Here is a 27,877-nt window from a genome sequence, read left to right on the forward strand (position 1 = left end):
ATATAAACTGGTACAAATATAACCCTAGGCTACAGCCTAATAATACAGCTTTATTGGTCAAATCAAAATACATTACGATTCAGTCATTAAAACCATCCTAAAGCGCTGCATGTTTAACATTTGATTAGTCATCCAGTACAATGCTGTGAGAGTGGGAACTGGTTACACAACATCATTCAAGAGGCTCGGATTGAAAACAAGAGATCCTCTCTTTCCCATTGCACTAGACTCATGACTTTCAGAAAAAGAAACAGAAATATACATTTGATTAAAGCAGCACATTCTCCAGATTTTCTTCTGCTTACGTTAGCAGGTTTAAATGTTAGTGGGCCGTGTTCTGATCACACAGCAAATTTCTTCCCGCATCCACCTTGACCTTGCACCTTCCTGTGTGGCAGCTGTCGCGGAGGGGAAGCCAGGTGTGTCATGGAGGGGGCCCCCTTCTGCTCCTGCGACCCACTTATGGCCAACGATAGAGCCAACTGGAGGCATCACACCTGCCCTGATGGGCAACTAACGGCCGGGCAGATTACAGTCGGCTACCTCCAGAGGGGAATCAACATGCAGGATGAGGCAGGGGGAACCAGCTAAGGAGTTCCAGGGAGATTGATGGGCTGTAAGTGAATCAGCCTCTGTTCATTAGAAGAGATGTAGAAAATGCCCCAGAGCTGCTCAAGCTCAGGCTGCTGGAGATTGCTAATAGTCTGGGAGGAAGTTAGCCCTTGTGAAATCTTTACGACTAGTTTCCGATGCATCTCATAGACTTGGACACAAAAACTTCCTCTGTGGGCTCTGTGTGACTTCCAAGTTTTAAAATGGAGAGGATCCTGGCGCAGTGTGGATAGAGTGAATTATAGACACACACAAGTGACCCTCTGTTCTTCAGGCTGTGTTGCTAAGAACACTGCCAAGGCATGTGTCAGGCCGTCTGTTTGTCAAGGCATGTGGCAGTCCTAACTCACAACCATAGACATTGACTTGTCTTGTTAATGGTATTGGTCAGATAGAAAAGCGTGAGAAAATTTGGAAAGGGCCCTTGGAATTTGGACAGGAACTGATCAGCAACTGCTGTCAGTCAGTTTGATACATATCAGTCAGTTGTGACATGTGCCCATTTCTTAGAATCACACTGGAGTGGTCAGACGTGGTGGAGATTCTGGAGAAGGGAAACTCCAATTATATAAGAAAACTGACGTTTGAATTGTGCCTAATCCTCTTCAGACAAGGGCTTTATCGTCACATCCAGATATGACCAGCTTTTAATTCCAGATGAACAACACTCTGCTCAGTCCTCCTGCTAATCATGCTCTGACCCATGGAGAGGGAAGAAGAGTGGAAATTAAAAATGGCGTCAGTGTGGAAACCCCTCCCTCTCTCTCGGTCTCTGAAAGAGGAAACGAGGAGTCATCTGAGAAACCACATAGGCCTACTTTATCTGTTTCCATTCTAACTGGCATGGGCCTTTTTCTGCCTCGCAACATTTAAAAACTCTTAAACGGAGTTCGCACACACACACACACACACACACACACACACAACAAAGCTGCTTATCGAAGGCATAAAAATTAATTGCCAGTTGTGTAAATAATCACCTTGGAGAGGTTAAGTGCCTTTGACGAGGGTGTCACACTGAAAACACTGTGTTTAACTATCTTTGTGGGTACCAGAAGTCCTCACAAGGATAGTAAAACAAGGTGGATATTTTGCCAGTCCGCACAAGGAAAAACAATGGTTTAGGTTTAGGGTTATAATTAAGGTTAGGAGTTACGGTTAGATTTAGGGTTACTGAAAATAGGATTTTGGATGGTCATTAATTATTTGATCCTCACACAAGGACAGCAATACAAAACACCCTGTGTGTGTGTGTGTGTGTGTGTGTGTGTGTGTGTGTGTGTGTGTGTGTGTGTGTGTGTGTGTGTGTGTTCACGTCTGGTGTGTGTGTGTGTGTTCACGTCTGGTCTGAGAATGTGACCTAATAGGCCCAGCAGCACATTTATCTGATGAGTGTTTCTACTGATGTATAATGTAGCTCCCACTAGGTTTCCCTGCCGTTGAGCTACTCTAACATTTCCCCGCTGAATGATGTACGAGATAAGATTCATCTGAACATTTTCTCAAACCAACCAACCACTTCCTCCTCAAACAAATTGTGACAGATTGGTTATTTTTAAGGAATATTTATACATGCAATTGTAGAACTGGAATTCTCATGAAGGAAGCTTCCACTTTTTTAAACACTTCTCAGAAATCAGTCTGTCACATTCATCTCACACGAAATGCAGAGGCAGAGAGGGAAAAAAACGTGTGGTGTAATCAATTTGTGCCGTGAGAACCCAGTGGTGGAGATCCAGCTATAGCTGCGGGTTGAGCAGCAAGGCATTCCCACAAAAACATCTCCATGAGCACGAACATGAAGATCATAGCAGCACATCAAATTTGGTGTAAAATGATAGCGAACAGTCTATTTTTGATAAATAAATTGTTCAACCATTTACCATCCTAAAAATGTGGAATAAGCACAGGCTTTGGTTTCTGGTCAAACAGTTGGAAAATGGGTCTCAGAAAACATCTACCAAATGTCTAAAAAGTTATTAGAAATAAGGTGTCTTCAGAAAGCATTCACACCCTTAGGCACTGGCCTACACCTCATCACACCAAAGTGTAATTATGTTTTTGAATTTTGTACAAATTATTTAAAAATGAAAAGCTGAAATGCCTCGAGTCAATAAGTATTCAACCCCTTTGTTATGGAAAATCTAAATAAGTTCATGAGTAACAATGTGCTTAACAAGTCACGTAATAAGTAGCATGAACTCACTGTGTGCAATAATAGTGTTTAACATGACTTCTGAATGACTACCTCATCTCTATAACTCACACATACAGATAATTGTAAGGTTACTCAGTCGAGCAGTGATTTTCAAACACAGATTCAACCACAAACACCAGAGAGGTTTTGCAATGCCTCGCAAAGAAGGGAACCTATTAGTAGATGGGCGAAAAATAAAAAAGCAGACATTGAATACCCCTTTGAGCATGGTGAAGTTAATAACTTACACGTTGGATGGTGCATCAATACACCCAGTCACTACAAAGATACAGGTGTCCTTCCTAACTCAGTGGCCGGAGAGGAAGGAAACCGCTCCGGGATTTCACTATGAGGCCAATGACGACTTTAAAACAGAGTTTAATGGCTATGATGGGAGAAAACTGAGGATGAATCAACGACATTGTAGTTACTCCACAATAATAACCTAATTAACAGAGTGAAAAGGAAGCCTTTACAGAATAAAAAATATTCAAAAACATACATTTTTTGCAACAACACACTAAAGTAAAACTGCAAAAAATGTGGCAAAGAAATTAACTTTGACCTGAATACAAAGCGTTATGTTTCAGAAAAATGCAACGCAACATTTCACTGAGTACCACGTTCCAAATTTTCAAGCATGGTGGGGGCTGCATCATGTTATGGGTACGCTTGCCATCGGCAAGAACTAAGGTGTTTATCATAAAATAAATGGAATAAAGCTAAGCACAGAAAAAAATCCTAGAGGAACACCTGATTCAGTCTGCTTTCCAAACAGATACTGGGAGATGAATTCACCTTTCAGCAGGACAATAACCTAAAAAAAAAGGCCAAATATACACTGGAGTTTCTAACCAAGACGAAATTGAATATTCCCGAGTGGCCTAGTTACAATGTTGACATAAAAATCGGTTTAAAAATCAAATGTCAAGTGTTGAAAATGGCTGTCTAGCATTGATCAACAAACAAATTGATAGCTGTAATTGCTGCCAATGGTGATTCTAACAAGTATTGACTCAGGGGGTTGAAAACTTATGTAAATCCGATTAGAGTTTTATATACAGTACCAGTCAAAAGTTTGAACACACAAGGTTGGAAAAGCATTCCATGTGAAGCTGGTTGAGAGAATACCAATTTGAAGAATCTCAAATATATTTTTGATTAGTTTAAGACTTTTATTATTATTTTTTACATTGTAGAATAATAGTGAAGACTTCAAGCCTATGAAATAACACATATGGAATCATGTAGAACCAAAAAAAGCGTTTAACAAAGTCAAATAAATTTGAGATTCTTCAAAGTAGCCACCCTTTCTTTGCCTTGACAGCTTTACACACTCTTGGCATTCCTTCAACCAGCTTCTTTGGGAATGCTTTTCCAACAGACTTGAAGGAGTTTCCACATACGCTGAGCACTTGTTGGCTGCTTTTCCTTCACTCTGTGGTCCAACTCATCCCAAACCATCTCAATTGGGTTGAGGTCGGGTGATTGTGGAGGCCAGGTCATCTGATGCAGCACTCAATCACTCTCCTTCTTGGTGAAATAGCCCTTACACAGCCTGGAGGTGCTTTAGGTCATTGTCCAGTTGAAAAACAAATGATGGTCCCACTAAGCGCAAAACAGATGGGATGGCGTATCACTGCAGAATGCTGTGGTAGCCATGCTGGTTAAGTGTGCCTTGAATTCTAAATAAATCACAGACAGTGTCACCAGCAAAGTACCCCCACACCATCACACCTCCACCATGCCTCACGGTGGGAACCACACATGCAGAGATCATCCGTTCAAGTACTCGGTGTCTCACAAAGATACGGCGGTTGGAACCAAAAATCTAGAATTTGGACTCATCAGACCAAAGGACAGATTTCCACCGGTCTAATGCCCATTGCTCATGTTTCTTGGTCCAAGCAAGTCTCCTTCTTATTTTGGTCCTTTAGAAGTGGTTTCTTTGCAGTTCGACCATGAAGGACTGATTCACTCAGTCTCCTCTGATCAGTTGATGTTGAGATGTGCCCGTTAATTGAACTCTGTGAAGCATTTACTTGGGCTGCAATTTCTGAGTCTGGTAACTCTAATGAACTTATCCTCTGCAGTAGAGGTAACTCTGGGTCTTCCATTCCTGTGGCGGTCCTCATGAGAGCCAGTTTCAACATAGCACTTGTTGAAAAAAAACTGTTTTTGTGACTGCCCTTGAAGAAACTTTCAAAGTTCTTGAAATTTTCCAGATTGACTGACCTTCATGTCTTAAAGTAATCATTTCGCTTTTCTTATTTAAGCGGTTCTTGCCATAATATGGACTTGGTCTTTCACCAAATAGCGCTATCTTCTGTATACCAACCCCTACCTTGTCACAATGCAACTGACTGGCTCAAACGCATTAAGAAAGAAAGAAATTCCACAAATTAACAAGACACACCTGTTAATAGAGATGCATTCCAGGTGACAACCTCATGAAAAGATATTTAGATGTTTAATAAATCCTGTTAAGGCTCGGGACAATACTGCCCCCTTTGGATGAATTGCGTGCCCATAGTAAACTGAAAAGAAATCTGTCCAAAATTGCTAATATATGCATATAAATTATTATTATTGGATAGAAAACACTCTAAAGCTTCTAAAACCGTTTGAATTATGTCTGTAAGTATAGCAGAACTCACAGGGCAGCCAATCTCCCAAACTAGTTTTGGAAACATGAAAGTTGGGCCAACTTTGACGTCATCGCCCCCACCCTTCACAACCAGCTATGGATCTGGAAACACTTTCTATGTCTTCCACTAGATGTCCTCATTCAGTAGAGCGTTGTTGTGCAAATCCCGCGAGCTTTGACCCTTTGGGAGGCAAAAGAGTGGGTGTCGTGAGAAAACACATGCGCGTTAGGGCGCGAATTGTACACAGTCATTCCTCTGTTCCAGATTGTCTGAGAAGAATTGCTTTTGTCCGGTTGAATCGCCAATTGTTTTGTACGTTTATAACATCCTAAAGCTTGATTCTGCACTTAGTTTGACCAGTTTAGTCGACATATAATATGTAATTTTGAAGTTTTGATGCGCAACTGTTCGGGACCAGAAGTCATTTTGGATGCATTTCAGCTGAAAGTGGTAGCATATGCTAATACAAAGACACACAACTTGAAACAAAACGATGTATTGGGTAAGTATGACTCCTTCCACTACATTCTGATCGAAGACCATCAAAGGTAAGGGAATATTTGTTGTAATTTTGTATTTCTGTTGACTCCAACATAGCGGAGAAATATTGCTTAGGTCTGAGCGCCGCCTCAGATTATTGCATAGTGAGCGATTTCTTTAACGTTAAAAATAAATGTGACAAAGCGGTTGCATGGAGAATATGTATATTTAGTCAAAGTTTATGATGTGTATTTCTGTTACCTGGCGGAGCTATCTATAATTTCTCCGGACATTTTTGAGGATTTTCTGAACATGGCGTCAATGTAAACGGAGATTTATGGATATAAATTGCATATTATTGAAAAAAACATAAATGTACTGTGTAACATGTCCTATTACTGTGATCTGATGAAGATTTTCAAAAGGTTAGTGAATTATTTTTCTTTTAATCCTGCGTTTGTGATTGCATCTTTTGTTCGACAAAATGGCTGTATATCGTCTGTGTCTTTGTGGTGGTTTGACATAAATATGTGCAATGTTTTCGCCGTAAAACATTTTAGAAATCTGACTGGGTAGATGAACAAGGTGAACCCGTTAACACTTTTGGTTACTACATGAATCCATATGTGATATTTCATAGTTTTGATGTCTTCACTATTATTATTCTACAATGTAGAATAGAGTAAAAATAAAATAAAAACGCTGGAACGAGTAGATGTGTCCAAACTTGACTGGTACTGTATATATTTTCAGTAGAACTTGTCACGTTTTCCCACCAGGCTCCCAAGCGGTGCAGCGGTCTAAGGCACTGCATCTCAGTGCAAGAGGCAGATGGTAGAATCTAGTCCCAATGTAACACCTGCTCCCTACGAGGTGTAGAATCTAGTCCCAATGTAACACCTGCTCCCTACTAGGTGTAGAATCTAGTCCCAATGTAACACCTGCTCCCTACTAGGTGTAGAATCTAGTCCCAATGTAACACCTGCTCCCTACTAGGTGTAGAATCTAGTCCCAATGTAACACCTGCTCCCTACTAGGTGTAGAATCTAGTCCCAATGTAACACCTGCTCCCTACTAGGTGTAGAATCTAGTCCCAATGTAACACCTGCTCCCTACTAGGTGTAGAATCTAGTCCCAATGTAACACCTGCTCCCTACGAGGTGTAGAATCTAGTCCCAATGTAACACCTGCTCCCTACGAGGTGTAGAATCTACACCCAGGCGTAGCTCATAGAGGGGCCCCAGAGGATGACCCCTTGAATCCAATGATGACAACCCAATGGAAAGGCTTTTAGGCTACTCGCGTTTTCTTGTCAAGTATGACTGGGGATTTTTGTGAAAACCATTTTGATAAATCATCTGTCAAGGACCAGAAGTCAAGGCTAGCTGTGTCGTTACATGCTGGGGACTGTTAAACTGAACTGCAGGGTACTGTAGCGGGAACGAGTCAGCCTTGGCCCAGTGCTGAAATCACAGTCAGTAACCACAAGAATGGAACAGCTTCTGTTATTATCTCTGGAGGAGAAAATAACATGCTCTTCCCACTCCCTCACTATTACAGAATACATGAAATCTAAACAAACAGGCTTGTAGATGTGGACAGGAACAGTCCTATGAACTCTGGGAGAATAAAAGGAACCATTATAGCTTCTACAATCAACAACCTTGAAAGCAGATCGAGCATGAGAGTGTACTATTCCGTGAAGTGGGGCAGCTACCAAAGTTTAGAAGCGAAGCTCGCAAGCACAAATACCCTACACACATTCTGTACAGAGAGACCATGGTTAGTGTTATTACAGGACCATAAATGCTTGCTCTCTTTTCCTCTCGTTTGGCTGTGAGCTAAGGGCGGGTTAGCCAAAGTAAAGGCAAGCCAAACATGCATATTAACAGAGCAGAGTGCAGAAAGCATGTCTGTTTTCGGTATGGGAGGTGGTGCAGGGTTGTCTAGAAGGGTACAGCTTTTGTCAAAATTGACTTTTTGTTGTAGGTTTTGGATTACTTACACAACAGAGCTAAAATGCAAAAAAAAAATACTTTTTACATCAAATGCTGTATCCCATCTAGACATGACTGTGGTGCAAAGGGTGTTTCTCAAGCTTCCTCACGTGAACACATTCACTGGAACACCATGTCGACAGGAACTTGAAACTAGGTTCCCCACTCTCTGACACACGCAAGCACACCTGACATTTTCACAGCCCCAGGCTACATTTGGCACCATCACCATAAATACATAGACTGAGGGAAGTTATGGAGAGAGGAAAATACATCCCCAACCACTCTGCCTCTAGAACAGGTTGAACGTAGACACGAATTCAGGGTTCCAATGGAAGGGGGAAAGAAAACAAGTGGAATTGAAGGAGAAAGCACTTAACGCACTACAGTCTTATTTTTGGATTACAGCGTATCCTTACTTAATTTGGATGTAGATTTTTGTTTCCTCTATGGGCGTCCAATTCAAATACACAGAGGATAAAAACTAAAAAAACAGTTCCTAAGTTGCTTACATTCCGTAATGACTGTTTGTCAACTGTCTCACAGCATGTTCGGTAGAGACCCCTGAATGGTGCAGTATTTCAGTATACTCTTAACAGTGGCTGTCTAGAGTGGCATCAGTCTGAGGACTGGAACTCTTGTGGCATTTGAAGCTGTGCATCGATATGGTTAAGAGCTTGTCTTTAGTGGCTTAGGTTACACAAGCAGCACTGATTGAGAAACAGGAGATACTCTGTTCTGAAGTCTCTCCATAACACCTCGGGGCCACCCTTACCCAATAAAGCGAAGGTAACTGAACTAAATGACAATCGCCCGTAACACTCACTTATGAAGTCATTATGAAGTGCTTTGAGAGGCTAGTTCAGGATCATATTACCTCCACCAAACCCGACACCCAAGACCCTCTTCAATTTGCATACCAACCCAATAGAGACACAGAGGATTATATTGCCATCACACTACACACTCCCACAAGGGTGCGTGCTCAGCCCCCTCCTGTACTCCCTGTCCACCCATGACTGCGTGGAAACGCACACCTACAACTCAATCAAGTTTTCAGACAACACAATAGTGGTTGGCCTGATTGCCAACAACAACAAGACAGTCTGAAGGGAGGAGGTGAGGGCCCTGGCAGAGTGGGGCCAGGAAACAGGAGAGGGAGTACGCCCCCTCCACATCGACTGGTCCGCAGTGGAGAAGCCAAAAAAGTTTCACATTCCCCAGTGTACACATTAGAGGTTGACCGATTATGATTTGTTAACGCCGATAACGATTATTGGAGGACCAAAAAAAGCCGATACCAATTAATCAGACGATTGTTTTATTTATTTGTAATGACAATTACAACAATACTGAATTAGCACTTTTATTTTAACTTAATATAATACATCAATAGAATCAATTTAGCCTCAAATAAATAATGAAACATGTTCAATTTGGTTGAAATAATGCAAAAACAAAGTGTTGGAGAAGAAAGTAAAAGTGCAATATGTACCATGTAAAAAAGCTAACGTTTAAGTTCCTTGCTCAGAACATGAGAACATATGAAAGTTGGTGGTTCCTTTTAACATGAGTCTTCAATATTCCCAGGTAAGAAGTTTTAGGTTGTCGTCATTATAGGAATTATAGGACTATTTCTCTCTATACCATTTGTATTTCATACACCTTTGACTATTGGATGTTCTTATAGTCACTTTAGTATTGCCAGTGTAACAGTATAGCTTCCGTCCCTCTCCTTGCACCAAACCAGGGCCATATCGACAACAGCCACCCTCGAAGCATCGTTACCCATTGCTCCACAAAAGCCACGGCCCTTGCAGTTAAAGGGGAACAACTACTTCAAGGTCTCAGAGCGAATGACGTCACCGATTGAAACGGTATTAGCGCGCACCCCGCTAACTAGCTAGCCATTACACATCGGTTACACCAGCCTAATCTCAGGAGTTGATGGGCTTGAAGTCATAAACAGCTCAATGCTTGAAGCACAGCAAAGAGCTACTGGTGTCTACCACCGCTCAGTCAGAATGCTCTATCAAATCATAGACTTAATTATAACATAATAACACACAGAAATACAAGCCGTAGGTCATTAATATGGTAATATCCGGAAACTATCATTTCGAAAACAAAACGTTTATTCTTTCAGTGAAATACGGAACCGTTCCGTATTTTATCTAACGGGTGGCATCCCTAAGTCTAAATATTGCTGTTACATTGCACAACCTTCAATGTTATGTCATAATTATGTACAATTCTGGAAAATGAAATAGTCTTATTTAGGAAGAAATGGTCTTCACATAGTTCGCAACGAGCCAGGTGGCCCAAACTGCTGCATATACCCTGACTGCTTGCACGGAACGCAAGAGAAGTGACAATTTCCAGAGTTAAAAGAAATTCATGTTAGCAGGCAATATTAACTAAATATGCAGGTTTAAAAACATTTATTTGTGAATTGATTTTAAAGAAAGGAATGGATGTTTATGGTTAGGTACACATTGGTGCAACGACAGTGCTTTTTTAGCGAATGCGCTTGTTAAGTCATCACCCGTTTGGCGAAGTAGGCTGTGATTCAATGATAAATTAACAGGCACTGCATTGATTATATGCAACGCAGGACAAGCTAGATAAACTAGTAATATCAACCATGTGTAGTTATCTAGCTTGTCCTGCGTTTTATATAATCAATGCGGTGCCTATTAATTTATCATTGAATCACAGCCTACTTCGCCAAACATGTGATTTAACAAGCGCATTCGCTAAAAAAAAGCGCTGTCGTTGCACCAATGTGTACCAAACCATGAACATCAACGCCTTTCTTAAAATCAATACACAAGTCTATATTTTTAAACCTGCATATTTAGTTAATATTGCCTGCTAACATTAATTTCTTAACTAGGAAAATTGTGTCACTTCTCTTGTGTTCTGTGCAAGCAGAGTCAGGGTAGACTTTTCCTACTGGGTTGGGGAGGAAGGAGAGGGCAAGTCACAACAAGCACAGCAGTAGATATGAGCAAAACGTAGGGCAAGAGCAACATGCCAGAGATGTCAGAGGTTGGATGGCTGCGCTATAGAAGATGAGGCCTGTGGGTTTAAGGGAAGACAGTCTTAATTTCAATAGGGGGGAAATGCAGTCACAGGTTTGCCATTAGAAGAGTAGAGAGCATTGCCTAGATTCTTTAGGCATCAAAGTGAAGGAAGGACCATGATCTGACCTTCGGTTTGTAAACACTGGTAAACCTGCTCTGGTACAAACAGCGATAAGGGTTCATTCCTAGCTGAAACAAAGGGCCCTTACACCACAACCTTTAGAATCAGCCAAATCCAATCTGAACCTTTTGAAGTCTTTAACAAGGTTTGCAATTGTAAAGTTATCTTCCTAACATATTCAGAACCATTGTTGTTGCTGCACAAAACTCCACCTGAGTTTTCCCCGGACAGTTCCCTGTGTGAATTCTGTCCTTTATTTTGACAAAGTCCTGCTGTTATTAGGACATTTTGATGTGCTACATGATGACCAAACCGTCTCCGAGCATGTATCCAGTTGCACTGAGTTTGTCTATCTCCACCAGACGCAGTCAGGACACGCAGGTTATCAAAAACCCCGAACCAACTATGATAATTCATTTGAGGACAGGTCAAAACACATATGAAACATTCTTGGACATTTAGATATCTAGCTTACTGTTGCTAGCTAATTTGTCCTGGGATATAAACATTGGGTTGTTATTTTACCTGAAATGAACAATGTTCTTTTATTTGCTGGACTTTTGTAGAATTTTGAGTCACACAAAATCGTGTGTTCTCTACTGCGACAAATAATCCACAAATAAAAATGGGAAACCTAGTGAGGTTCTAGTAATCTCTCTTCATTCAGTCTTCTACAGTGAATGTCAACCAACTAAGGTACAATACAGCCACCAACTAGACTGGTGTGTGGACCTATTTCATCTTTCAATCACCCACATGGGTATATGCTCTTAAAAACCAATGAGGAGATGGGAGAGGTGGGACTTGTAGCACGTTCTATAAATTCTATTTTAGCGCCTGGCAACACAGATGCTTGTTGACGCACACGAGCATTTCAGATGAAATGATTGAATAACATGTATGTGTACATTTATTTTGCAATGCTCGTGCAAACAATGCAGGAGGTGTTTATTTGCAATGTTTTGTCAACGGGGCGGCAGGTAGCCTAGTGGTTAGAGCGTTGGACTAGTAACCGAAGGGTTGCAAGATCAAATCCCCCAAGCTGACAACGTACAAATCTGTTGTTCTGCCCCTGAACAAGGCAGCTAACCCGCTGTCATAGTAAATAAGAATTTGTTCTTAACTGACTTGCCTAGTTAAAAATGTTTTTTTAAAAATGTTTCTTAAAGCTACCATAATTTCTGGACTATTAGGCGCACCTGAATATAAACCGCACCCACTGAATTTTTTTTAAATATGTATTTTGTACATAAATAAGCCACACATGTCAATAAGCCGCAGGTGCCTACTGGTACATTGAAACAAATCAACTTTACACAGCCTTTAAACGAAACATGGCTTGTAACAAAATAAATTTAAAAAAAAAATAGCAGTAAACAGTAGCCTACCAAGAAAGTCATTGGTCACTATCTTCCTCCTCCTGTGCACTGAAACCACTGAAGTCATCTCCTTCAGTGTCGGAGTTGAATAGCCTCAGAATTGCTTCATCCAATGTTGGATCGCTGCCCTCTTCAACACGCAGCAGTCCAGCCTTTCGAAACCCGTTGATGATAGTGGATTTTTTGACAATGATCCACGCTGTCAGCAGCTCTATTTCCTTTTCCAACAGCCAGATCGATCGCCTTCAACTTGAAAGCTGCATCATATGCATTACTCTGTGTCTTTGCCATGATGAGGGTGACAAAATGACTACCGTAATCAGAATGATGGGAAGTTTGAGCGCGCTCGATTTACGTCACATTATGTGACGGTGCTCAGTTTTTTGGCGGCATGAATCTTGTGAAAGCGGGAGAAATCCATAAATTAGCCACGTCATTGTATAAACCGCGAGGTTCAAAGCCTGGGGAAAAAGTAGCGGCTTATAGCCTGGAAATTACGGTACACAAAACACTAATGTAAAAGTAGAAGAAAAATTCTAACCTTCGTCAAATATTTATGAAAAATAAAACAATGTAAAACACAATAAATCAAGGTATATGGTTGTCTAGCAATGATCACCAACAAATTTGAGCACTTGAAGAATAATGTGCAAATGCTGTACAATCCAGGTGTGGAAATCTCTGAGACTCACCCGGAAAGACTCACAGCTGTAATCACTACTAATGGTGCTTCTAGTATTGACTCAAGGTATATGATTGTGCAGCATTGCACATTATTCTTGTTGGTGATCATTGCTAGACAACCATCATGTTGGCCTAACCCAGCCCACAACGTCTGCTGTGTGGATCTATTTTGAAGTTTCAAAGCAAGATAACAAAAAGGCCATATGCAACATTTGTGAAAGTGAAAACTTTCAATACCACAAACCTAATTACTCATTTGAAAGTGCATCACCTCCAGATGTTCAGAGACTACTTAGAACAAAAAGCAGAGCCCCGTGGGCATGATGAGTGTGACAGCACAGTGGGTCGATGAGGATTTGTACTGAGGAAAGCCGTATTGCTCAAGAATGTGCTGGTTCTCATACCGCTGCTGCCATTTCAATGGCATATGAGAACATGTTTGAAACATGAACACACTCCTAGTGCCATTCGAACAACTGACTGGAGAAATAAGCTCATCGCCTGTGTCTGCAGCAGACGTGATACCCTCTGTCATGGCATTGAAAGGCCTGCTCAACAAAACTGCCAACAGACCGTGGGGTTAAAACTTGGAAAAGTACTAGAGGCTGTGAACAAGCGATTCAGTGGCATTCTCTCTGAGCCTCTTTAATGTGTTGCCACCATGCTAGATACAAGGACCACTACTTCTTTAACAGGCATTCTCTCTGAGCCACTTTACTGTGTTGCCACCATGCTAGATGCTAGGTACAAGGACCACTACTTCTTTAACAGGCATTCTCTCTGAGCCTCTTTACTGTGTTGCCACCATGCTAGATGCTAGGTACAAGGACTGCTACTTCTTTAACAGGCATTCTCTCTGAGCCTATTTACTGTGTTACCACCATGCTAGATGCTAGGTACAAGGACCGCTACTTCGATGCAGACAAGAAACAGGGTTTATGTGAAATGTTACATAAACAGTTGGACAAGATGGAAATGGACACAGTGACCGTGTGCACAGAGGAAGAGAGGCTACAGACAGAGCTGAAACTTCACTGCTTGACATGTATGATGAAATCCTGGTTGAGACTGAAATGACTGAACAATGAAACAGCACAGCAAGTAAGTGAAAGAAATATGTTTTGATTAAGTTTTACTGGTCATAGGGACATAAGTAAATGCCAACAAAATAACGTTTTGGTCAGAGCGAGAGAGAGAGAGAGAGAGAGAGAGAGTGTGTGTGTGTGTGTGAGTGTGTGAGAGTGAGTAACCTGTATTTAATCTGTATTTAATTAGGCAAATCAGTTAAGAACAAATTGATGGCATACCCCGGCCAAACCCGGACCAATTGTGCGCCGCCCTATGGGACTCCAAATCACTGCTGGATGTGATACAGCCTGGAACCAGGGACTGTAATGATGGCTCTTGCACTGAGATGCAGTGCCTTAGACTACTGTGTCCATGTGTGTGTGTGTGTGTGTAACTATTTAACAGTACTGGAATGCTTAAAAGGCTACTAAAATGTAAAATATCACTATAATTTTTTGGGGCAAAGAAAATATTGGATATCAGTATCGGCCAAAAATGTAATATCTGTGCATCTCTAGCTGTAACAAAATGTGGAAAAAGTGAAGGGGTCTGAATACCTTCCGAATGCACTGTAATCTACATCTCAAATGGCACCCTATTCCCTATGTAATGCACTACTTTTGACCAAGGCCCATAGGATGTCAATTGGGAGGCGGCCAAAGCCTGCTATCCAACTCAATGTTAGTATACTGCACAAAGGCTTCAGAAAGAGGCACCACCCTCTATAAATCAAATCTAAGATGAACCATGTTCTGTGTGCTCTTTTCATGTGGAATATCATGGCTACACTTCACCTTTGCTTTCTGATGCACTATAACAGAAAATGGAAGAAAGCTCACTCTATTTATGTTTTCATAGGCATGGATGGTGACATGCCCTCTTCTTCCCCGTTGTTAGTCCATTAATAGGCCCTAACCTTCCCTATACAGTAATCACCACAGATCATGCTAATCCTTTAATGTTCGTACCTGTTATTTTCTAAGCCACCACAAACTCAGCCATGACCCAGAGCACCGCTATGTTACGGCAGGCAGCCCCCAGGGCCCGTAATCTCTTAATCTGACCTGGATGATGTGAGGATGTTTGAGTCACACTGTCTGTAGTGCCCAATATGAACCCTCACAGCTGGAGCAGATCACCTTCTTATGGTCTAGCACAGTGGGCAGTGTACTGGGCAACAGGCATCGCCAACTTGCTCAGTAGAACCACTAGATGGGGGTTGACAAACTGTCTATTCACTATGAAATAGTGCACTACCGTCTCCAACAAGCACACGCAGATTCTAACTCCCTGTATCCAATCTAGGCAAACAGAACAGTCTATCTTTCAGGGCTGGACTTTAACACAAAGGGTGTTCCAGATTGGGACTTCCCACTGCAATAGCTGTGGATTTTTATAGGTGATTTCTTCTCATTCTCTCAATTCCCTACTGGTGGTGTATCAGTCATGAGGCAATCCTCTCTTGTCCCAGTGGTGCACCCTAAATAATCATTGGCTGGGAATAGAAGTGCAAATCCATGGTAACGGAATTACACTGAGACTCAAGATTTTTCACTTTACAATGTACCTTTCCACTGAAGATTTTACAAAAATACATTTACAGGAAGAATGTTGCAGCTCAAGTTTGGAAACCTTAAAACAGTGAGATTAAACCACAGAGATCCTATTACATTCCAAATTCTATGGATTTTACCATAATTATGTTACCAAACTTGATTTTTTTGTGTAAATTATTGAAAGTAGTCATTGTGTTGTATGGTTTGTTAAACTTTTAAATCAATGTTTTGTTTGGCATACATCTTAAAGTGAAAAATAGGAGTCTAGGAGTAATTCCATTTGCGTGGAATTACCCCTCTGTAAATCAAGTCTAAAGCTAACCATGTTCTGTGGTAATTCCTTTACTGTGGAATTGCTCTGAACTAAATGCTGCATCTCCAACAATATAATCACAAATGTTCAACCTGGGAGTAGGTGCATTGAGCAGGTTCAATTCAGTTGACAGCAGGTGGTCAGAAGCTCCTACAGTTTGTCTCTCCCTACCACACTTTTCAACAACTTAAATATGTACAACAGGTGAGTAACCAATAACATCATTAACATGCAGCAAAAATTCTATTTCATCTGATTGGTTATGCATCTGTCCAGTGCAAAAGAGACAACAGGCCTGTGAACGAACAATAGGTTCTGAATGAAAGGACTGGTTGAACCTTCCCACCCTACCACGCCTGTGTTTTAGAGCATAAAGCTGTTACACTATGCTCCAATTAGGATCTTTGATTAATGTGAAGCCTACCATCGTCTGCCCTGGAGAATGGGGTTCTGTTAATTGTCTGAGGTTTGTTGTGGTTGTTGGTAAAAGGGTATTTCTATTCTGATCCCTCTTCCAAGAATGAAGAAGCTGATTTGGGGAAATGGGAAGGATAAAGAGTTAAAGCCAGTTGTGGATTAAACTTTGTTATATCAGGAAGTAATGTTTCATTTCAAGGCACAGTGTAGTCCAGTACAAACAGGAGTGTAGAACCAGCTGTCACTCATCCCTCTGTGGACTGTCGCTTAGCTGATGAATACCCTTCATTTAGCTGGCAATCCAGCGATCATCACAGAGTTAGGAAATGAAAAGATTAGCCAAAACACATTTGATTCTGAGATGTGAGGCTGTGAGAGATGGGAGTGTAAACACAGCTGTGTTTTGCCTTTTAGAGATTTGCTGAAACGGGTGTGATATCCGGCCGGCCGACCCGACGGGCCCTTCCTTATGGATTGCCACACAGGCTGTCTCTGCAAGGGGTGCTGACAGGGTGTGCTGCACACATGACAACACTGCTGTAACACCCAGGGCAAGCATGTGGCTTTCATTGCAGGGCTAACTAAACAGAAAGTGTCAGAGCTAAGAGCTGTCTCCTGTTAGCATGCCTCGTGTCTCAAACAGAGGTGGTCCTGAGCCAAGTCAACACAGGTGTCAGTCTTGGAGCTGCTGCCTTCTCAGAGTAGTTTACCTGGGTTGAAATGTATTGACTGATTGGTGTAGGTAGATCATCCACTAGACTAGGGATTGTCCAAGAGGACATGGTTTACGATCACAGGTTTATCTCATCCCCAACCTATAGCTGTATTTTCACTTATGATAAACTGAAACAAGGATGACAATGGTATTCCCATTGCAGTCGTCAAATAAACACAAAAACCATTCTGTGAGCATAATAGGGCTACAAATTCTGCCTCTTTAGCTTTGTTACTGTCGTCCCAGCAGTAATGTTAGCCTACTTCATTGTAGATTAGCTCGCTGTGTCCCATCAATCTCCCTGTGGATTCGCCAATGCTCATGTTAGCAGGTGTAGTCTATCCCAATTATCCCCGCACCTGGGACCCTCCCTCCCCCCCTCCCCCCCCTCCTCCTCTCCCTCTACCCCCAGTCCCAATACCCCACCCACACTCCACTTCCAATCCAAGGATGCCCAGTTCCGGTACACAACCTATTAAGCCATGGCTCTCGCCACTGGCCATTTTTCGATTACCAGCTGGGTCCCCATAAAAAGGTTTTATTCTAGTGTACACAGAGGCATCTCTGCTGACACAGACAGTCACAGTCTCTTATGGCTTCTTTACACAACACTACTTTGACGACACAAACTAGGTCCAGGATACATATCTTTAAGAGATGTATCCCACACAACATATCTACACCACATACACCCCTCTGAGTGGTAGTTTAACGACAACAGCTCTACCACACCACATGTCCATGCAAGAATTACCTTAATGCCAATAGACAAACATCAGGTTTGCTCTGTTAGCCCAATTTAATGAAAGGCTTTTAAAATATCCACACAATTGTGAATCATTGCATTAATCAAGTGTGCACCACTATGTGCAATATGGATTAGCTTCCTGTATAGTTGGAATGTCTTTGTCTATATACTATGTTTTTTTTTAAAGGTATGATAATAGCTCCACACATGCAGCAGGAATGTGGCATTGGCCACACCACATCCAAGGCTAGCATAAACAAAAACGTTGTAAATCTGATGTTGAACAGAGATAGAACTCACTAGACATGTTTGACTAATGTAAATCCACACTTTGGCATGAATCTGATTTCTCTCTGAATCCTGGACATGATCTCTTTATGATTTTGTGAAGCAAAGTAGCAATCTATGGGGGCCTTATTAGATTAATGAAACGAGGACAGGAAAAATACAGAGGTCCTCTTTGGACTATAAAGCAGCCCGTCATTCAGCGTGTAAGGGAGGAATAGGTTCGATTGAATGAGATTCGGGGACCTGAGAAAGCCAACCAGTAGACATTTGCGACAAGTGAGAGGTCAGGTCTTGTGATGTAGACGATCATTCATTCAGGCTGAACTCGGACATTCAATTTGTTTTCACGTAGTGACATGTTCGAGCTCGCAGGCTGAACTCAATCCAGGTAAATTACACTCTCGATGGGCTTCCACAAACATTAATGTGTCATGTCTGACGATTAAGTAATTGTAAACGCAGACCACATTAGCTAGCTACATAATTTTAATTATGTCCAAATTCAGAAATGACAGATTAACCATCGATTTACTAATTTGAAACAGCCCTCAGTAATATCAGAAGGAAGGAAACCCTTGACAAATGCTTGTAACGTTAGTTCTCCCTAATGTTATTTCAAAATGACCAACAAGAAAGTGACAGGACTGATACAGCTGTCAGTACAAGGCAACTGCAACCTGGTTGAACAGTTGAGTGATCACATACTGTACTGTCTTTGGTGATAGTGGGCCATGCGGATACAGTAACTGGATGCAAATTATGACAATTTAGCCTCTGTAGGCTATTTCAGAATGGGTTAATTAAGCTAGCTTTATAATTAACTTTTAGCTAGCTGCGTAATTAAAATTATAAATATCTAGTCAACTGCCTAACTAGCTACAGTTAGCTAGTTCCAACATGATCCAGAATTGGATTAGCTAAATACTGTTAGCTCGCTATTCTCCTTCCATAATCTGTCAAATTTGAGCTGGCTAAATCTAACATTAGCTGAAGTCATGTGAATACCGTTAACGTTACAGTGACAGTAGAACAGTTTATTTTCATTTCCAATAAAAAAATTATATTTAAAAAAGGCATAGCCTACATTGGACGTGAGTATAGGACAATTCAAAAGTGCAACTAGATAAGTTAGCAAAACATTTAGCTATATTTTGGTTGGGTTTATGGACAGCAAAAATCACCTAGTAATTTAGCTAGCTAACGTTAGCTAGTCAGTTCATAACCATCTAACGTTAACTTACTGTACAGTAACTAACAAGCTGCATTACTTTTCAGTACAATGTGGTTCTAACGAGTAACGCTATCGCTTAGCTAGGTACTGTAGCCAGTCGGCCAAATATCTTACCGTCATAAACAGTTCCAGAGGCGTCCAGTTTTTAAGGAATATGGTTTTCTTACAACGGGAAATGAGTTTAGGGTGAGGGACTGAAAATCCAAGTTCAGTTCACCCGCTGGGAACTCCGACAAAACCTCATTTTTATCACTCCGATCCTTCAGCTTCATACATTCAACTGTCTGCGGGCCCTTTACTAGTTTGAATCCGCGACTTGTTCGGCGACGAATAATCCACAGACAAGATACAGCAACCATTGGCTTACAGCGAACCAGCAGGCATCTCAGACCGAGTGAATGATATTTACAATTCCTTTGATTTGTAAATGAGAGGGTATGAGCGACATAAATGTTGGGGGGGTGTATTCCGGATTTCCGAATAGCGTCTCTGACTTTCTCAGCGGAGTCCGTTGTCAATGCACGCTGAGTGCAGCAGAGGCAACAGCATAGCAACGTACCGGCGCCATCTCCGTAGCGCCACCAGTGCACCGGGGTGGAGTCACAGGACAATGGAGGCGCGGTTTTAATTGGTTAAACCGCGAGTGAGCATTCCTGTAATTTTTCCACTACTTTTCATGCCATGCTATTGGTATTTTGCCGGTTTTATAGATTTACCAAATGTATTGTGAGAACTGTGGCATCACCTTAGAACATTGTGCAGCCAAGGTCACTGAATCTAAATGCAACACTGTGGAGTAGAATACCGGTAGTCAGTGGCGAGGAAGCGACACCATTGCCTCAGTTAATTTTAGCCACAGGATATGCAATATTCCATTGTTGGTCAGAATTAGCCTAAATTAGTTTATTGCCCTAAATTCAGGAAATATCTAGGCCTGTGACTGTGAATGAACTGTATTAACAATACACCACTGTGGCCAGGCAATGCGACTGTAGAGTAAAATGTAAATTTGGGCTGTGGTGACATCATGTGGTCCAAACAAGAACAGTACTACCCCCTTAATTCCATATCACTGCGACCAATGATGGGGCAAGTATGGGTACCTACATACTTGGTGTCTGAAAGTGGGCTTTGCAAAATAACTGGATGGGTCAACAGTGATGGGTGCAGTAGAATCAATGGTTGGATCAACAACGATGGGTGCAATGTCAAGTCTCCATTATTGGTTAGACCAGCCATAAGCAGGTGCACTGCGGGTCAGCTTCAATTAAATATTTAATGTTAACTTAATGTTAATATAACAGGTTAAGTGAACTAATATAGCGTAGCAGTTTAGGATAATTAACGTGTCCGGTTAGGATAATTAACTTGGCAGGTTAGGAGAATCAGGTTCGGAAAAGGGTTAGGCTTAGTTAAAATGCTATAGTTGTCCACAATCAACTTGTCGTGCAGCCCAATCAGCCAGCAAAATGGTCTTAAGTGGTAACAAATCTGCCCAATTAGCTGATTTGATTTCCATACAACTACACTACATTACAAAACGTATGTGGACACCTGCTCGTCCAACATCTCATTCCAAAAATCATGGACATTAATATGGAGTTGGTCCCCACTTTGCTGCTACAACAGCCTCCACTCTTCTGGGAAGGCTTTCCACTAGATGTTGGAAACATTGCTGCGGGGATTTGCTTCCATTCAGCCACAAGAGCATGAGGGAGGTCGGGCACTGATGTTGGGCTATTAGGCCTGGCTGACAATCAGCATTCCAATTCATCCCAAAGGTGTTTGGAGTTGAGGTCAGGGTTCTGTGCGGGCCAGTCAAGTTCTTCCACACCGATCTTGACAAACCATTTCTGTATGGACCTCGCTTTGTGCATGGGGGCATTTTCATGTTGGAACTGTTTTGTTTTTAGCTTCCCCAAGCGCAGAATCGTCTAGAATGTCATTGTATGCTGTAGCATTAAGATTTCCATTCACTGGAACAAGGGGCCTAGCCCGAACCAGGAAAAACAGCCCCAGATCATCATTCCTCCTCCACCAAACTTTACAGTGGGCACTATGCATTGGGGCATGTAGCGTTCTCAAACCCAGATTTGTCCGTCGGACTGCCAGATGGTGAAGCGCGATTCATCACTCCAGAGAACACGTTTCCACTGCTCCAGAGTCCAATGGCGGTGAGCTTCACACCCCTCCAGCCGACGCTTGGCATTACACATGGTGAGCCGTTGTTACTCCTAGACGTTTCCACGTCACAATATCAGCACGTACAGTTGACTGGGGTAGCTCTAGCAGGGCAGAAATTTGACGAACTGACTTGTGGGAAAAGTGCCATCCTATGACGGCGTCACGCTGAAAGTCACTGAGCTCTGCAGTAAGGCCATTCTACTGCCAATGTTTGTCTTTGGAGATTACATGGCTGTGTGCTCCATTTTATACACCTGTCAGCAACTTGTGTGGCTGAAATAGCCAAATCCACTAACTTGAAGGGGTGTCCACATACTTTTGTATATATAGTGTACTTCCTTCTTGATCCTCCCACTTCTGTTGACACTCCATGTATGCAGTTAGCAATGACTGATGTGGTGATAAATTATTTTCTCTCATACTGGTGAAGTGGTATGTAAAGAAACTGAGAATATATTTGAAAAGATAAATGCTATTTGCATGTGATTTTTTTTTAAACTGTGAATTGTAGAGTATCTATTGTCACAAATTAGTGGTACCCCATGTCATCTCCACCCAGTCTGTGGGTACCATTGGTGGTAGCCCAGTACAGTGCTGTAATTAGTTTCTGTGGAGAACGGCCCAATCGCATTTCCATAGAAGTTGGGTGGAGAATTGTGTCATTTTCCTAAACAAGTTTTCCGTTGCATAAAATGGAGTTTTTTGTAATCACAAACACAGGAATTCGTATATAGCCCATAAGAGCCTCACTATCAAAGCTAAAAAGACACTGTCATTGCTGTGACTAGTGTGGATTTTGTTCTGGCTCTATGATTTAGACCGAGATTAAGTGCCATTGAGATGCACTTTCATTTGACAATGCTATTAGTCTCTAGGTTCAGCTTTGCTCCGCAGTAGTCACTCTGTCACAATGTTAATTACTTGGTTCTTTTTGTAGAACGCCACAGGGCTTCAGACGTGTGAGATGTGATTAAAAAACTAGATTAGGTTTCCAATTTCATATGCAGACAACTGCTAAATGTGGAGACTCGGGAGATTAAGATCTGTATCACCAAGCAAATTGCTTTAAAACGATGGGTTCATTAAAACGCAACTGATTCTTGATTTCCTTCACGCACACACACTGTCTCTCTCTACACAATAGCCAAAGGCTATTTATTTGTGGTTAAACATTCACAACAATTTCATCTCACACAAGTCAGCTGTACATGTTTAAACATAACACACATTTTGTCAAATTGGTATTGTTATGAAATATTTTTATTGCGCCTTGCCCTGATGTATTTTACAACACAAAAGTGCAGGTTCACCATGTCGACCAATTTTAGGCAAATTTGTGCTCAAATTGAGGTCACTGATAAGAGAAACGATAGTAACAAGGTCAAGTATAACTGTCATTATTCAGGCAATGTTACATGTGGTTGAAATTTCCTTTTTCCTCACAGTAATTGTGATTCCATAAATAATACCTGTTGGAAAACTTGCACAAACAGCATTGGGCTTCCAGTCTCGTGTCAGACTTTACCAGTAGCTGGTCAGAGGTCAAAGCTCACGTGATATTTGGTTCTTGGTGCGGAGATTACTGGGCTTCCAATGTCCTTTTTAGGCCTTCTCTTCCTTGAGTAGGCCCACAATGCCATCCCTCCTGGAGGTGTAGGGAGCGTGCTTCAGTCTTAGCAGGTGAGCAGGGAACAGGTTGCCACTGGGCGCGTACATCTCCTCCCCCTTCTGGCCCATCAGCGAACGTAGCGTCTTGTTCCGGGAGAGGATCTTGTTGTAGAACTCCACCCCTCCCTTGGCATAGATCTTGGACAGGCCTGCAGCACGGCGGTCTGATTTGTAATCCAGCCATTGGCTGACAGCGTCGGAAGTCAGGAAGTAAGAGACAGCGCCCAGGCCGAGCGCCACAACATTCACTACGCCCCTGAAGATCACAGGCCCAATGTGGAGCCTGAAGATCTGCTTCAGGGTCACCGAGTAGACCATCACTCCGGCCAAGCAGAATGGAGCTACAGCCGCATTCAGCACAGGCCCGCCCACCTCAAGACGAGCTACCTCCCTCGCCACGGCAAACTTCTGAGCCTCTGGGGAGAACACTAGAGCATCCTTCAGGGCCGTGCCGATGACACTGTCCCACTCCACCTTCTCTCCATTGATGAGTATGCTGCGGTTTGTGATGCCAGCCGGGTCGTCCAGCGTGCTGTTGAAGTTGGCAGGGATGCCAATCTGGGCACCGGAGGGAAGCCAGGGTACACCAGCCCCAACAGGGTGGAAGCCAAACGACGCGAAGGCACTATAACCATCAGGGTCGCCCACATCAGAATCCTTCAGCACCTGTTTGAAGAGGCTCTCCAGCTTCTCAGAAAGGCTGGCTGGTTCTCCTTTGTTCCAGGCCTGATACAGCTTCCTATAAGTGTTCTCTGGGAATAAGTGGTAGAACATTTGGGCCGCAAACACCCCACTGCACCCAGCGATGAGCAGCGGAGTCCGGTACTTCTGTACCATCACGGCATACTTCAGAAATGGAGACGCCATGGTCGTAATCTGTTAGACACAGACTTCAGAGGGATGGATCTGCAGAGAAACAGAATTATAATGTTAATAGTTTTATATCTGACAAAGCAGGTTTGACCTGGCTGAATGAGTGATGACAAAATACTGTTAGTGAATAGGCCTACTCTTGTTTTAGGAATAACAAATACATACTCTCCAGTGTTTTCCCCTAGGATTTTTTCCCCCAGCAGTGGTGGCAAGGATAGGGAGTTAAATGAATATAGGGCTAAATGAATACAGGGAAAACACTGCTCTCTGTGAGAAGTTGGGGAACCATGAGGACTGAACTGTTTTTATTCTACTGTGATTGCATACAACACATTCTCATAGGGATGTGTTGAGAATGTATGGGGTCCTAGAATTCATCCAGACTACCTGAACTTGATGACAACAGTGCATCGTGTAATAAAGGCGGCAGGTAGCCAAGCGGTTAAGAGCCAGTAATCGATAGGTCGCTGGTTCGAATCCCAGAGCAGACTAATGTGTAGGCCGTCATTGTAAATACGAATGTGTTAACTGACTTGCCTAGTTAAATAAAAAGTTACACAGTTGAACAATTGGTCGATGTGCCCTTGAGCAAAGTAGCCAACCTTAATCGCTCTGGATAAACGCGTCTGCTGAAAATGTAACAAAGTCTCACACTAATGTTCCAATTGGCAATTATGTTATCCTGTTGGTCAAATCCAAAATGCAATGGATACGTGTGCAACTAGAAGCCAGATTATTATGTTAGCTGGCTGGCTCGTTGGTTAGCATAGCTAGCACAGAAATCTCAATAAAATAACGATAGCTGTGCATGACTGCCAGGCAAGTGAAGCAATACTAACAGCTTGAAAACACACACTGAACCAACAGGTAATGTTGCGTTTCATAAAACGTTTGGATAACTCACATGGATGGATCTGTGTAAGGGCAACTGGACAAAAAAGGGTCGTCACTAATTACCACAGCCACAAAGTCGTACACCCCGCCTATTTCTACAATTTAACTTCTTAAAAATGTGATTTTAAACCTAACCTTAACCCTAAACTCAACCACGCTGCTAACCTTAAATTAACACCAAAAAGCTAATTTGATTTTTCATAAATGTATAGACATTTTGACTTTGTTGCTGTGCTATATAGTGGAAACAGGTTATTACGAAAGCAACAACGCCGTAAAGCAACTGTTTTTACGATAGTTTTACGTTAATGTCTCGTCACTACGTTAATCAGTGACAAGTGCGTCAATCTGTTTACGCTGTAAGAATATCAAACACTGCATAGTGGGTTAAAGTAGTGTAATTTTAATGCATTCATGTTTTGCTATCGTAGTCTGCTGGAAGAGTTTCATATACGTGTCACGTTATTCACTTGACCACAAGGGGGCATACTCTATTTTACCGCCGCTTCAAATAAGTGCAAAGCAAATGTACAGTATCAGTTTATTAGACCTCTGAAGGAAGGAGGTCTTGTAAAGTGTTCTAATATAGGGGCTACTCCATTTTACCACAGCTTCAAATAAGTGCAAAGCAAAGGCACAGTATCAGCCTATTAGATCTCACCGAAGGAAGGACAGAGGCATTTGTAAATAGTTCTAATAGGGGCTGTTATAAATGACACATATTACTATATTTAGTGTGTGTGTGTGTGTCACAGAGAAAATGTTCCATCCTCTCTATTTATCTTACATTTTCAGAGTCATAGCCTGATATGAATCATTTAGCTTTCCAGGCTCCCATATCACTGTTGTTCCCTGTTCTCCTCCAGACTTGCTGGAGCTGCCTGTCGCTGTGGGCGGGATGGGTAGAGAATGCTTGATTATCAACCGGTTCTTTTTCTCTTTTTTTCTGGGTATTTACCAACCTCATGCATCTGGGTAATTACAGTGTGCATAACACACTTCTCATGCATTATTACTGCCAGACACACATTGATCCGTGTAGGAATATGTGTTCAGGCCCTGAGCTAATGATGTGCTCAATAAATGTCCAAAATGTCTGCGAGCTGTTATGAGATGTTTATGGTGTTGTTGGAGTATGCAGGAGATGCAAATTAAATGTAACTAGGTGGATGTGATGCAAGGAACATACATTACTTAGTCGGCATTGTAATGGTTTTCTTCTGGGGAAAGAGAGGCGGACCAAAATGCAGCGTGGTTAGTTTTGTGCATCTTCAATAAAGATGAAAGTACAACAATCTACAAAACAAGAAATGTGAAAAAACCAAAACAGTCCTATCTGGTGCCACAAAGACAGGAACAATCACCCACAAAAACACAAAACAGGCTACCTAAATATGGTTCCCAATCAGAGATAATGACTAACACCTGCCTCTGATTGAGAACCATATCAGGCCAAACATAGAAATAGACAAACCAGACACACAACATGGAATGCCCACCCAGCTCACATCCGCACAACCTAAACCTATAGGGGAGGGTCTGGGTGGGCATCTGTCCGCGGTGGCGGCTCTGGCGCTGGACGTGGACCCCACTCCATAATTGTCTTAGTCCACCTCCTTAGCGTCCCTTGAGTGGCGACCCTCGCCGCTAACCTTGGCCTAGGAACCCTAACAACGGGCCCCACTGGACTGAGGGGCAGCTCCGGACTGAGGGGCAGCTCCGGACTGAGGGGCAGCTCGGGACTGAGGGGAAGATCGGGACTGAGGGGAAGATCGGGACTGAGGGAAAGATCGGGACTGAGGGGAAGCTCGGGACTGAGGGGAAGCTCAGGCAGGTTGATGAATCTAGCAGATCCTGGCTGGCTGGTGGTTCCGGCAGATCCTGGCTGGCTGACGGTTCCGGCAGATCCTGGCTGACTGGCGGCGCTGGGCAGACTGGCGGCGCTGGGCAGACTGGCGGCGCTGTCGGCGCTGGGCAGACTGGCGGCGCTGTCGGCGCTGGGCAGACTGGCGGCGCTGTCGGCGCTGGGCAGACTGGCGGCGCTGTCGACGCTGGGCAGACTGGCGGCGCTGGGCAGACTGGCGGCACTGGCGGCGCTGGGCAGACTGGCGGCGCTGGGCAGACTGGCGGCACTGGCGGCGCTGGGCAGACGGGTAGCTCAGGCGGCGCTGGAGAGGAAGGCTCTGGCAGTGCTGGACTGAGGAGCTCTAGCGCTTCTGGAATGAGGGGCTCTGGCGCCTCTGGAATGAGGGGCGGGAGCTCTGGCAGTGCCGGACAGGCGGGAGACTCCGGCTGCGCTGGAGAGGAGGAAGGCTCTGGCAGCGCTGGACAGAGAAGCTCTGGCACCTCTGGACTGAGGGGCTCTGGCACCTCTGGACTGTAAAAGTTATTATCTGCACTACGTATGTATGCACAGACTATCTGTAACAAGTACATTTGATGGAAGCACAACTCTGATGGGAACATACACAAGGGGTTCCCTTAGCCTAGGCTAATTGCGGCATTTGGCCAATAAAAAAAATGAAAAGCCAATAAATAAAATTATAGCAAACCAAATTGTCCAGGAGAGACTGTCTATCACAGCTTTATACCCAGAATTCGTGCTTCAGCACAATTCTTTCATGCCTTGCAAGCACGTGAGCCTCCAGCTTAGGCCAGAGCAAGCGAGAGAGGAGCCTTTGCCTAGGCCACTGTTGATTGTGAAAATGGAAGCTTTTT

The 27,877-nt window shown here is 42.8% G+C and overlaps 2 protein-coding genes across 3 annotated transcripts in view; both read right to left on the reverse strand.

Moving 5' to 3' along the window:
• LOC135547638 (tyrosine-protein phosphatase non-receptor type 4-like) overlaps nucleotides 1-20,077 on the reverse strand; it is a 114,086-nt gene extending 94,009 nt beyond the window's left edge. For both annotated transcript variants that reach the window (XM_064976817.1, XM_064976816.1), the window contains exon 1: nucleotides 19,655-20,077. The gene's annotated coding sequence lies outside the window, so the exon portion shown is untranslated. The remainder of the gene's footprint in view (nucleotides 1-19,654) is intronic.
• A 2,889-nt stretch (nucleotides 20,078-22,966) lies between these two features.
• Nucleotides 22,967-24,335, reverse strand: tmem177 (transmembrane protein 177). The gene has a single exon (XM_064976818.1). It carries the CDS (start codon nucleotides 24,257-24,259, stop codon nucleotides 23,327-23,329), a length of 933 nt encoding a protein of 310 aa, XP_064832890.1. The 5' UTR covers nucleotides 24,260-24,335; the 3' UTR covers nucleotides 22,967-23,326.
• Nucleotides 24,336-27,877: the final 3,542 nt, after the last annotated feature.

This window comes from Oncorhynchus masou, chromosome 10 (assembly GCF_036934945.1).
Source record: "Oncorhynchus masou masou isolate Uvic2021 chromosome 10, UVic_Omas_1.1, whole genome shotgun sequence".
In the NCBI taxonomy this organism is placed as follows: domain Eukaryota; kingdom Metazoa; phylum Chordata; class Actinopteri; order Salmoniformes; family Salmonidae; genus Oncorhynchus; species Oncorhynchus masou.

Coding starts and splice junctions, on each gene's coding strand:
- tmem177 (XM_064976818.1), bottom strand. CDS start 24,259: ATGGCGTCTCCATTTCTGAAGTATGCCGTGATGGTACAGAAGTACCGG.